Genomic DNA, 12,677 nt, shown 5'->3' with positions numbered 1-12,677 from the left:
CTATACAACTAATCCGATTAACAGCTTTAGGAAACTCTGAAATGTTATAATTCAAGGGGTTCCATTCATAAAAGGTCTTAGGCTGTTTCTGTACAGAGGTTGCATTCTTCCCACTGGAAATAAAGCAGAGAGCAGGATTTTCTCCCAGGGAAGAATGAATCCCAATCCCCACCATGCTAAAGTAGACCACCCTCTTACAATTCACATGAGTGTCAAGCAAGCCCCACAAGAGAAGGATCAGCCCCTCCTGCCCCTGCAGAGAGCCCCTCACAAGGCAGGTGAACACAGAGATCCCTCTGTGTGTACTCTGCAGAAAGCATCACAGTCACAGGGGCTGTCTATTTGTCAGCTTGCACTCCCAGGGTACAAAGGAAGCCTGCCAGAGATGAGGACAGGGGCAAGTGAGTGACGTGACATCTCCATTCACCTAATGCAAAGCACTGTATGATGCACCAGCAGAAAGTGTGAAGAAGAGTCTAGTCCAACCACACAACATGGGCCATGGCTGTAAGAGACCAATGGCTGCATTGCATGATAGAGATGTGAGTTATAAAATTCAGTTCATTTTCCAGATGGCATGGGTCTGGCACCAGTGCCAAGTAAAAGAAATGTGCTTGATATGACAACTAAAAAAGTTACCAGAGAAAACTGATACAGGCAGACATCATCTGGCTTTCTTCCCCAGAAGTGTCCCCATCTAACTTCAGGAACTGACAAAAGGATGTGGAAGAGATGAATGCTGCCTGTCCCACTCCGTTAGTCCTCATCTTCTGATTGATCTTCTGCTCTGAAGGCAACCTACTCCTAATAACCTATCACCTGACAATGTATCACAGCCCAAAACACGACATAAGTGGGCTAAGTGACACGATAATGCAGGAAAATGGCATTTCCAGGGAGCTATCCATAATCTGAAGAACGGGACAGCCCTCCTCTGCCAATAATTTCAGCACCTGCATGAGTTTAATCAGTTACATCAACATCTAAAGTATGCCTGTGTTGGATGTGTCATCTCTCACATTTATCCCAACAGGAAGCTGGAGCACTCATCCTCACAACAGGACCTACACAGTGCTTAGATGCTCTGAAGCCAAAGACAGGCAGTCACAAGGAAACAGAACCAGCCACCAGTGCTTTCAAATGATATATGAGCTGAGTTGCACAGGGGACAGGTGAACATACAACTTCACTGATTTCTGCCTCTACCCAAGCTTTCACCCTAGTTGCTAACCTAGAGGCAGAACATCAAAGACAGAAAAGAAGTTTGTCCTGACCTGCTCTGTCTCCAGTCCCTCTGGTATCTCTCAGAGATCAGATTCCCAGCAATTTCTCTCTTGCAGCGTTAAGTGGAGTAGAGGCAACAGTATTGTGGGGAACCCTCTGAACCCACTGCAGAACATTTCAGGAACAGTTAGAGCTGGAGTCCAGTCAGAGCTCCTGAGTCAAGAAACAACTCTGGTCTGGCACAAGGCTGAGCACACGTAAGAGTTGTGTAGGGGGGCAACATAAGCATATACGTTACAGAAAATCAACACAACTGTTTACCTATTTCAATCAGAATACCACTTCAAGGGCAGTCTGTACACTAGACTGCAGTGGGTTTTAGCTAGGTAGATAGCTGAAAAAATGTGTTATTCCATTAAGATCATATAGTGAAAGAAAAAGGAGGAGCACACTAAGAGTCAAAACTCCTGCTACACTGTGTAGCCCAACTTCAAACATAGTTCCTTTCAAACTGGCAAAAAGGTAGTTCCTCATAGAAAGAGTAACTACTCTGTAAATTTGAAAACCTTCTCCCACAGACAAGATAGGATTTGGCTACATCAAATTGTGACTTGTGTTTTATTTAACAAAGTTCAGAGTTGGACATCACCCTCAGTGCTAAAACGAAGCTCTGCATGCACCACCCTGGCCGTGGGAACAGGCATCACAAGTGAAATGGAAGCCCTCCCTCCCTAAGGACAAAACCAGGTGAAAGAAGGCATCACCCCAGGGCTGCCCTTACCTGAAGTGTGTCTTGCATTGCCATCTGAGTGCTTTGTTAAGTCAACAGTTCTGTCTATTTGAAACAGCTTCAGATCATCTTCATCTAAAGCGATATCTCCCCAAAAGGCAGCTGGAGAGGAAAAAAGGGCAATTAGTTTAGTTTTTATTTTGGAAGGAAAGTACAATTCCCAGGGGGCCTGTAACGTGCCTAAAAGGCAATGACTTCATGGACCAGAAAAAGGTCATACACTGCTGCAGTTTTAAAAGTACAGAGTGGACATTGGTGGTAGCCAAATGACAGTGCTTAATTTACAATGTAGATCCACCAAGATGAGATGAGAAGATTAACTGAGATTCCTTGTGTCACTTGTTATAGGTCTGACTCTCAGCCAGGTGGTGGTGCTCACTCTCGATTAAAGCCTACAGAAGGTTTGGCACCAGCATTGTCTAGTTCCTGTGAAGGGACTAGCTAAGTCACAGCTCAGATTCTGACTGAGATGTTGCACCCACACCATCCCCTTGCTAACAATGTGCATAAGATGGGAGGACAGCAGTGAAGCACTCAAGCTCAGCAGTGTATATCTAAAGGCTACAGCCTTCAGGACCCCACACATGCAGTTAGCACCCAGACACACTGCATTGGTCTCAATCCAAGCTGAGAGCCAGCCTACCATTTCCACTTCGCTGGAAAAACACCAGTTATTTGCCCCCTTGTGGATCAGTTAGCCAGATTTAAGTTTGCAGAGTTTTTAATTTTGTAAAAATATTTGAATTTCAGCCAGAAGTCAGGAAAATAAGGTAAACAAGATGATAACTTGACATTCACAGCTCAGAGAAGCAGATTACAAATCATTTGAGTGGAAAAAATTATACCCCTGAAATATCCTGACCAAGTTGAAGCTGCACAGTGTATAGTTACCATTTTGGGAATTTGAACAAAATAAACACAGGCAATGAGGCAGTTGACCAAGCAAAACAGATCTTTGAGAGATAACAAACAGATTACAAAGAGAGCTGTTAAAACTCATAAAAGAAGTCTGTATAGGCTGATGAAAAATAAGAAAAAGCAGAGCAAAATAACAGATGATACAGTTCAAGACTACTCAGTCAGACAAGGAACAACACCAAGTCACTGTCTGCAACAGTGACCAGATTTGATGAAATTGCTTTTTTTTTTTCTCTTGTTAAGACAAAAACATTTATGTTACTTGAGGGGAAAAAACATCCCACTGCTACACTACCAACGTCACTGATCAAAGCCCATTAGGCCTGAGAAACCAATGTATTTTGCTGATCATCTCACTTTATTGCCAAGACCAAATGGAATACATACCTTTGCCTGAATATCAGAAACCTGCAATCAGACTTCTGGTATTCAGTGGCAACTGAATAATGAAAAGTTAACTCAGAGTTTTCTCTGACACAACATGGTGCTGGTTCTGATGTGGCACTTGCTTCCTCTATTCTGCATTTCAGCACCTCAGTCAGCACAACATTTGCCAATGTCCCTGATCTGGGATGCGGGCGTGGCAAGAATTCTTTGCCTGCTGCCTACTACAAGCGCCAGAGTCCTGGCATGAGCAGAGGGTGACTCTGCTGCTTCTCCCTTTCCCTGGGACAAAGCTGTCCCCCAGCTACCTGGCCACAGCAGGGGGATGGCAGACAGCCAAAGAAGAGGCTGGCTCCAGCTCTTTGTCTGGGTCTCCTTAACAGTGCTACCAAAACCCAGATCCAGGAGAGGACGCAGTTAGTGTAGACAAACCTATACACAGACTGACATCAGTTATAACTAGGGGAGAACCTCTGTTGCTACACAAACACAGAACTCAGGCTCTCCTCAACTTCTAGGCAATCCAAGCCCTCACTCACAGCAGAGAACTTAAAACACTGTCAGATCTCCATCAGGTAACAAGTCTACGAGCACAGCCAAACATCCCAAGCTGATTCGGAATAGTCAGTGGAGAAAAGCAGAGACATAGGTTCCAATTTGAAGAGAAGACATTTTATCCATCCAGAGAAATTACTTGCTCAGGACAATGTGGCAGTCAAGGGGCAGAGATGCAAATGGCACCCCATGCCATCCAATTCCCTCCCCAGCCACCCTTGGTAAGTCATTACTATACTGGCCAACTACCACCCCCATTCCCTACCCTCCCATCAAACCTACCATTCCATTTCAGCCCCAAACTAATTGCCACTACCCTGGGCTCTCTGTGGCTCTTTTCCATTAGTACCACAGTCTGTTTCTCAGGACAAGGCAGTCCATGCCAAAGCACATCTTTCAGGGTAAGCCTGCAGCGTGGATTTACATCAACAGAATTGTTACTTTTTCCTTCCAATGGAAGGCAGCAGTTTTCTCCCAGCCCTAGCAAAGGAATCTCTGTTACAAAGCCATACATCATCCTGAAAGATAGCCCACTACAAAAGCTGAATTTCCCTAGCATTTATTTCCAGCTCTCTGCAGTCCCAGCGTGCTCCAGGGGAACCATGATTTATCACAGTCCCCAACCAGCTGAACAACTTTCCATACTGGAAGTCCCGGCTGAGAATGTTGCGCTGCAACTTCTCCTATGCTGTCAAAGGCCCCTTCCTAAAGACACAAGCCTGAAAGCCTGCCTCCATCCCGACAGAGCTGTCCCACAGGAAAGTACAAGCACTTTATTTTAAAAGGTCACAAGTTCAGAGACTGCTGGCAAATGAAGCATCTCAAATCTTTCCTTCTGATTTCCTTTACCAAGATCTCCTTTTTAATTTAATGTGGGAGAATTTCCAAAAAGAAAAAACAAAAAACAACCAAACAAAAAATTTAAATCTCCAAACAGCAGGCTAACAAGCTTGGAAACCAGTGTTTCTCTTGGCAGAGCTCTGCAGTGTACACCCAGGTGCAAACTCTTAAGACAGTGCAATAGCGTGCCAGCTTTTCTTTGAGAAGATGCTTTAATAGCTCTGGATAGTAAGAATAGAACAGCTCTTACTGAGGTTGATGGAGCCAATATGAGAGAGTTCGCTTCTATGCTAGACTGGTAACCTGCACCAATCACCTGAATGCTTAACCTCACCACCTCCCAGGATATGCAATTGGGCAGTGTTTGTCTGCTAGGGAGAAGGGGAAGGATGACTGTGTTTGACAAACAAATTCTGCACCCAAATGAAAAAAGCAGCCTCGCAAGTTGTCTGTGTTTTCAGCACATTTCTCCCCCAGGAAAACAGTCCGTATGCTGATGTCTGAATTGTGTGCTGAGCACAGAGGTTCCATGACACCAGGAAAGTATGGCAGACGGCACTAGGAAGAACATTTCCTTTTGGCAGAGGACAGGCTCAACAGTTTCTCCAGGTGCTCCCCCCATGTGGGGGACAAAACCACCAATGTCTTCACAGTCCTCATCTTCCACAGTAACATTCTGGGGAGTCCCCAGCAATGTGACAGCACACAGTCTTCTTTCTAAAAACTTCACTGCTCTTCCCTGCAAATCACCTCCAATCTGTTCCTCCCCCCTCCCAACACCCTCAAACAATTCCTTTCTCCTATTCCAGCCACCAAGCTGGAGCAAAATTTTCATCCATTTGCCTGCCATGACCTCTTGCCAGGAAGCCCCTATTCCAGCATGAGTGTAGGCTACAGATTTCCCCTGATGACAGGGATCAACAAAGCAGTCACCCTCTGCATGCTATGGAAGACCCCTGCAATTTTCTCTGTAGCGCCCATCAGGACTAGATGTGACAGAGACTGACCAGAAAGAGAGGCCCTGGAAACAGGTATATACCTGCCTGCCAGGAAAGCTCCTTCCATCCCACTCCACCTCAAACACAGACTCTTTCACTTACTGAAGCTTTTATTAAGAAATGGCAGGGTTTAGGTGCTGAATGGGATCTGAACCTGGATTGAGAAGTAAAATCTTGAAAACAACTTCCCCCAAGCCCTCCCTTTTTCCCAAGTTCTACCTCCTCCCCCCCCAGCAGCACAGGGAGAAGGAGAATGGGGGTTACAGTCAGTTCATCACAAATTGTTTTTGCTGCTGCTCAGAGAGAGAAGTCCTTCCCCTGCTCCAGTATGGGGTCCCTCCCACGAGAGACAGTCCTTCACAAACTTCTCTAATGTGAGTCCATCCCATGGGCAACAGTTCTTCACAAACTACTGCAATGTGGGTGCCTTTCCACGGGGTGCATTCAGGCACAGACTGCTCCAGCATGGGTCCCCCACATGGCCACAAGTCCTACCAGGAAACCTGGTAGGTTTCTGGCTCCTCTCTCCATAGGTCAGTAGGTCCCTGCTCCAGCATGAACCTCCCACAGGGTCACAGCCTCCTTTGGGCATCCACCTGCTCTGTCATGGGCTCCTCCATAGGCTGCATGTGGGTCTCTGCACCTCGATGGTCCTCCATGGGCTGCAGGGGCACAGTTGCTCCACCATGGTCTGCACCACGGGCTGCAGGGGAACCTCAGCTCCAGGGCCTGGAGCACCCCCTCCCCCTCCTTCTCCACTGACCTTAGTGTCTATGTTGTCGTTCACATGTTCTCACTCTGCTCTTCTCTGGCTGCGATTTTCATCTGCACAATAACTTTTTTCCCTTTCTTAAGTATGTTATCACAGAGGTGTTACTGTCATTCTGGATTGGCTCGGCCTTGGCCAGCAGCAGGTCCGTTCTGGAGCCAGCTGGCATTGGCTCTACCAGATAAGGACAAAGCTTCTCGCAGCTTGTCATAGAAGCCACCCCTGTAGCCCCCCTGCTACCAAAACCTGGCCACAGAAACCCAATGCAAAAATACACACGGAAGAAGTGTTTGCACAATTAACCTTGACATCTCCAGTTCTGTAAGCATCAAGAGATGCCACTACCAGGTAACCAACAGAGCCTGCCTGCCTCAGACTTGGATCTGTCACCCAAGTGATGAGCCACACCATCTTTTTGGGTCTCACAGTGCAGTCAAAGGATGTGCTCTGAACCCACCCGTGAGATCAGTCTCGCATGTATTTGTAAGGCACAATGTCTATCCCCACCCAGATCTCTGCTCTCCATCATCTACATTATGAAAAGATCCTAGGACACCAGTTAGTTCCTTTTGTTCTAGAATTGACTGTGCCATATCCAAACAGTATAAGGGAAAAACAATGACCCTCCCACCTGAGCAACATGAGCTACTGGCAAAGAGTGCTGGTCCTATGTGGACACAGTAACACATGCCACCTCCTGGCAAACAGCAATATGACTATTCATGCGCTGGCAAAACCACACCAGGTTATTTTTGACTATTTTCTGATGCTTCCCAACCAGACAGGTCTGAGTGTTGTGTGATTTAATTTTCAGGGCTGGCCACGCTCTGCAGTCTAACAATAAGAAAATAAATCAACAGATCAAAGTTCCCAGCACCTCCATATTTCTTTCCTCGCAGGAAGACAGGTCTGTTGCTGAACTGCCTGCTGGCACAGGAACCAGCAGAACAGTATTCTGAAGCATGCTAAGATTTATACCTTAAAGAAAATAATTCAACACATTCCCCAAGGGAAAGTAACAACTATGTCAGAGGGGAAAACAAAGCCTCAAAATAAGTCATAAACCAGTGCAAGAAGAGAGAGAAAAAAGCCCAGATCAACACTTTGGAAATAGAGCCAAGTCCTGAGCACTGCATGCTCAAGCCAAAGGAAGATGGGAAACAAGTGGCAGCAATAAGTGAAAGAAAAGCATCAGGACTGCCACATTCAGCCATTTCCTTTTTATCCGGATCAGTTGGTTTCTCCTCAGTAGGAATGATCAGAAGTTTCCCACTGGCCAGCTTTGGGGATAAGCTGCCTTGAAGGCTCTGACAGCAAACCCCTCCAGTCAGCAAGGGTGTTTCAAACTGGAGTTGGTGTCTGGCATCAGTGGGGATACCTGGCAATAGGGACTTGGTGATTCAGTTTTCAGTGGGAAGTTCCCCTGTCCAGGGAGCACATTTTGCTTCAGAAATTAGTCCCAGTAGGAATGTCTATGAAGATGGTCTACTTCTAAATGACAACAAATACTTAAAACCCACCAAAATTTCTTGGGAATTAAGAGTTCAAATACCTGTTTAGACTTCTGCAGAAACCTAAACTCCCTAAATTATCATGTGTAGTGCTCCCACAACACCCTTCCTTGGGAAGTGATCTGCAGGAGACTGAATTAGGCCTGAAATTCTGATTCATGTTCAATGCATTTCCTTTCCTGGAAGGTGACAATGCAGGAGCTAAGAAACGCTTTGGGCTTGAGTTTGTCCAAAACTGTAAACGTACACATGAGCCTACACAATGTCCAGCTTTGCTCTTCCTGGGCTGAATACCATGTTATTTTAACCAGAAACCGAGCAATAATGCTTGCCATAATTAGGTTAGGAGAAAGATATTTTCATTTGAAAATTCATAACTCTCCTGCTGCTGGTTATTTCCTCACTCAAGGTCTTAATCTTTTCCACTTTGATGTGGCAGTCACTCCAGTCCGATGATCTATGAACCCATTCCTGGTAGGATGAACAATGCAGGAGGGCATATGTAAACAAACAGTCCTGGAAATCCATACCACAGGCAGCAAAGCAGCTCCCTCTATGGGCTCTGAAATGGTTAAACACCTGCACCTTCATAAGAGAGCGCTGCAGGGGGGGGATGGATGTCTGTTGCCCAAGACTTCAGACCACCTTAGAGGTTTAAGGAAGCTACTCCCCTGTAATGTGGTGTGCTAAACCCCAAAGGACTGGCTTAACCCCTCCTGCTTCCATGGGAAGTAAATTGAGGTATGTGAGCTTCATAATACTTTTGCTCTCTCTTTTCTGCTCTAGGTGACAGTGTATGTTCCATGGCAATGCTGACATGAGATAGGGATCTGGTTGTGAATCTCCGAATTTTTCTCCCTGAAAGCAGTATGCAGTCTGCACAGTGCCTCTTGGCCACATTTTACATGTAAGCAGAAAACAGACTTTAGGAAGAAGCTATCATGGACACACAAATGCATGTAGACAGACATCCACAAAGACACCCCATCGGCAGTTAAACTCACTTGGAGACCTCACTCCTCTGCAAGTGAAACCAAACTCTGCAACTCACTCAGCTGTCCCGACCAGGTAACCTTGGCCCCTTCCTGCTGCCTGCAGGACACAGATATCCTTCCTGATTCCTGTCCAATTCACCACGGCCAGGATGTTCTGCTCTGCTGAGGAGGCGGCTCAATTTCAGCACTTTATTTTCTCAAAAGCCAGGAAGGGCTTTCAGATATAGCTTGTTCCCAAGCACAAGCAGCATGTCCCCACCCTGTGCCACCAGTTCAAAGTGAGATTCTTTCCTTGCAACTTCTCCCAGCTCAGCATTTTTTTCCCTCCACCCTAACGTCTAGCTCTCAACTCAATACCACCTCCTCCCCTCATCTCATCCTTGCATGGACTTCTCTCCATTTGCAATCGCTTAGTGTTTGAGGAAACAGCCTGCACATAAGGTAGGCTAGAAAAAACAACTCTTTTACTGCACTTAGCTAGTGGACTGTGAAGCAACAATCACTCTTTAGAGCATCCAGGGATGATGAGTAAACACATATACTGTGTCTTTAGCTACCTACACACATGAGCTGATACCTTCCTAGCTTGTAGAAGAGACTGCTGGGAAATTGCTTTTAGAGAGGGCTAGTGTTCATAAGTCTGTTTGTTCTCCAAGTTACACAAAGTTCAGAGCCACACAGAGGAAAAGCCAACAGTGAATCGGAATAGACATGGTATCTCTCTTTAAGTCAACTGGCCAGATGCCCTTGCCAAAACCAAAACAAAACATGAACCCTTGATTTGCAAACTTCATGTGATTTAACCAATTCAACTGTTGTTTATTCTGTCCTAGCTGGTTTAAGAAGTGTCAAACCAGCATTTGCACTAAGTTGCAATCACTTTCTCTCCTTCTTGGTCCAATAGATTACAACTGATTGTAGGAACACCTAGTACTGGCCTTGCATCAAGAGACATATTTTTTAGACAAAAAGGTTGTTTTCTGCAGTATCCCACAGCCAGGTGCTATCAAGCTATCAGAGCAACAGCGAATGACAAACAGAAGTTGGGCATGACAACAGTGCTCACATTGCCAATAAAGACTGGAACTGCTGCATCCAGTTAATCCAAAGCTTCAGCCTGCTCTACATGTCCCCGTCCTGCCTAGTGAGCATATTCAGCCATGTATTATGGAAATCGACAGAGGAAACAAACTTCCAGGACTACCAGACCTTGGACCACTGAGCAGAGAGCAAAACTTTTCTCTTGTGATAGTACAGTATATAGAGAATTCCTCTTGCCCTGCTTATTTCAACAGCATCAGAGAGGACTGCCACAGCTCCTTTTCAGAAGGACAAGAACAGAAAGCTTCGTATTCAGCTAGGTTTAAGGGAAGCTCCAGCATCAAACCAAACAAAGGTCTTCAAGGGAAGTTTTGGGAGGAAGTGCTCTAGTCACAGATAGGCAGACCCTGGCAGGTTGAGCTGCATCTCAGCTTATGGGACTTGGCTTCTGAAACTCCATCACAAAGACAAATCCCTGGTGTCTCCAAAGTCTAACCCAGAGAAGGAAAGTACTACACAACAGCCCAGCAAAGCAGCTGGTGCAAGCAGGAAAAGCCTCTCACAAAGATAGCACTGATCAGGTGCAGCTTTTCATGAAAAGTACAGAAAGGACACAGATGGCAGCTGGATCACGATACAGGGAAAGTGAAGCCACATACAATTCTCTCCCTTTTTGACAGTTAGCAAGCGGTCCAGACAAGCCCTGGCCTCCAACAGCTTCTATCACACCCTGCTCAAAAGTTATTCTGATTAAATAAAGGCAGCAGACAGAGAAGAGACGTAGGCACCAGCACCCCAGCCAACACCTCCACTTTGCAGTGCATACAGCTCTCAACATTAACAGAAGCGGGAACCAGGAAACAAAACCATAAGCAGATGAAAGTATTTTGTGTCTGATCTGAAATGATAGGACCCATAAATAGCAGAGTGGCACTATCTGACAGAGGAAGCCTCTTCCCCAAGTGCCTATGAAGTGACCCTAGTTAGCTCAACCTACAAGGCAGCAACGCTGACTTAGAAATCCAGCATTGCTTCAGCTGCCCTTTAAGAGCAGGAGACAGCAAGGTTCTGGGTAATGAAATCCAAGAATGCCTTTGTCAATTAATTATGGAGAAAGCTGAACCACACAAGCCCCATCTCACCCCCTCCATCATTTTTGCTGCTCAATATAACTTTAATTAATCTTTCCTTTGGCAATTTGAAGGAAGGGTGAGCACGATGCAAACACCCACTGAGTATTAAATTGATTTCCTGTTTTATAGTCCTCTTTCCCTCCCTATTGGCCCAGCTGTGATTTGTGCCCCTTCCCTTGGAGGCATTTTTTCCACGCTAATATAATCCAAAGCCCCAAGCAACAATCGCATCCAGAAAGTAACACTTTGCACAGTCCATTGCTTCAGCCCAGTCTCTGCCAGCACAGAGCAGATTCTCTCTTGCCCCCTTTTCTCCCCCCACCACGAAAATTCAAAGCAACCACTTAGTTTCCCTACTTTCATCATTTTTGCTTAAAAAACTGAAAATGTTTTTGTCCTAAATAACTAAGCAATCACTTTTCTATAGTTTCCTGCCTGCCATTTGTAGTAGTGCATCTCAATTACCAAAACATTAACGTAAAGCCTATTCCACTGGCAAACACCACCTCCAGGCTGAGATACCAAGCTGGTTTGGTACTCCAGGTACCTGGACCTAAAACCAGAAGGTAGGAATACAAAGCTCAGTTGAGGTCCCAAATAACTTCACCTACTCTCAACAAGAGACAGCACCCCACCTTGGGCTTGTGGGGCTGGAAGCAGGATCTTTAGCAGGAAGCACACCCCCAGTGCACAGGCCAAGACTGGGGTAGGCAGGAAAATAAGGGAAACCAGCTGTGCAGCAATGGAACAAGTTCTTTTCAAAGGACCTTCCCCTTTGCTTTGAGGGGAAGCCAGGCTGATTTTCAGCAGTCAACCATTTAAGGGTGAGGGTGGTTAGGTATCATCTTTTTACCCCATCATCACCTGAAGGACAGGCACAGGAACTGGCTGCTCACAGTTTCTGTCTCAGGCATTCAGTTTCTTGTTCAACACTACTGATTTTGATACCATGAATTAGAAGACCTTGACCTAAAATATTGCACACCCTTCAGCGGCTGTCCCATAAGACTTTGTGAGCTTTATGGTCACCAGCTTCAGTCTTCTGAGAGGAGACATCCAGGTCAGACTTTCTCCTCAGGTAATTCCCATACCATGGGACTTGCCCTGGATTTATTCCTCAAAAGTAAGCTGAGAAATATAACCTCAGAGATGACAGAAGAAAATTTAAGACTAAAACTGTTCTAACTCTAACTTCCTGTGGAACGGTTCAGTGGCTAAGCCCTGTCCCCCCACTCAGAACATTTCGCTGGCCATGCTCACAATGCAAAGTGAACCATTACTGCTTACTTAATCGCATCATTTGGGGAGAGATGCTTTTCCTTCAGGTGGCCAGACACACTAGGTTTCAAAACTTCACTGTTCTCACCCCAAGCACTGCAGTAGAGGAATGGGTGACCCCAAATAGGCAGGAGATTCACTGCCACCTGCCCACCCACAGAAGAAATTGGCTCATGGCAAAAATGAACAAGAAGCGGAGCTGCATCCTCAAAAAAGGAAGGCAGCAACCCAGGCCTGCTTG

At 45.8% G+C, this 12,677-nt stretch overlaps 1 protein-coding gene across 3 annotated transcripts in view; it reads right to left on the bottom strand.

The window, feature by feature from the left end:
- The window catches only part of TLL2 (tolloid like 2), an 87,487-nt gene that overhangs the window by 51,550 nt on the left and 23,260 nt on the right, over positions 1-12,677 (bottom strand). For 2 of the 3 annotated variants that reach the window (XM_032694201.1, XM_032694203.1), the window contains exon 2: positions 2,006-2,116. The exons of the other annotated variant lie outside the window; for it this stretch is intronic. In XM_032694201.1, the coding sequence (XP_032550092.1) occupies positions 2,006-2,116 (111 nt within the window). The remainder of the gene's footprint in view (positions 1-2,005; positions 2,117-12,677) is intronic. 3 annotated transcript variants of the gene reach the window in all.

Source organism: Chiroxiphia lanceolata, chromosome 8 (genome assembly GCF_009829145.1).
Source record: "Chiroxiphia lanceolata isolate bChiLan1 chromosome 8, bChiLan1.pri, whole genome shotgun sequence".
NCBI lineage: Eukaryota > Metazoa > Chordata > Aves > Passeriformes > Pipridae > Chiroxiphia > Chiroxiphia lanceolata.
Note: the sequence above shows the minus strand (reverse complement) of the source record. Positions and strands in the feature narration are given on the sequence as shown.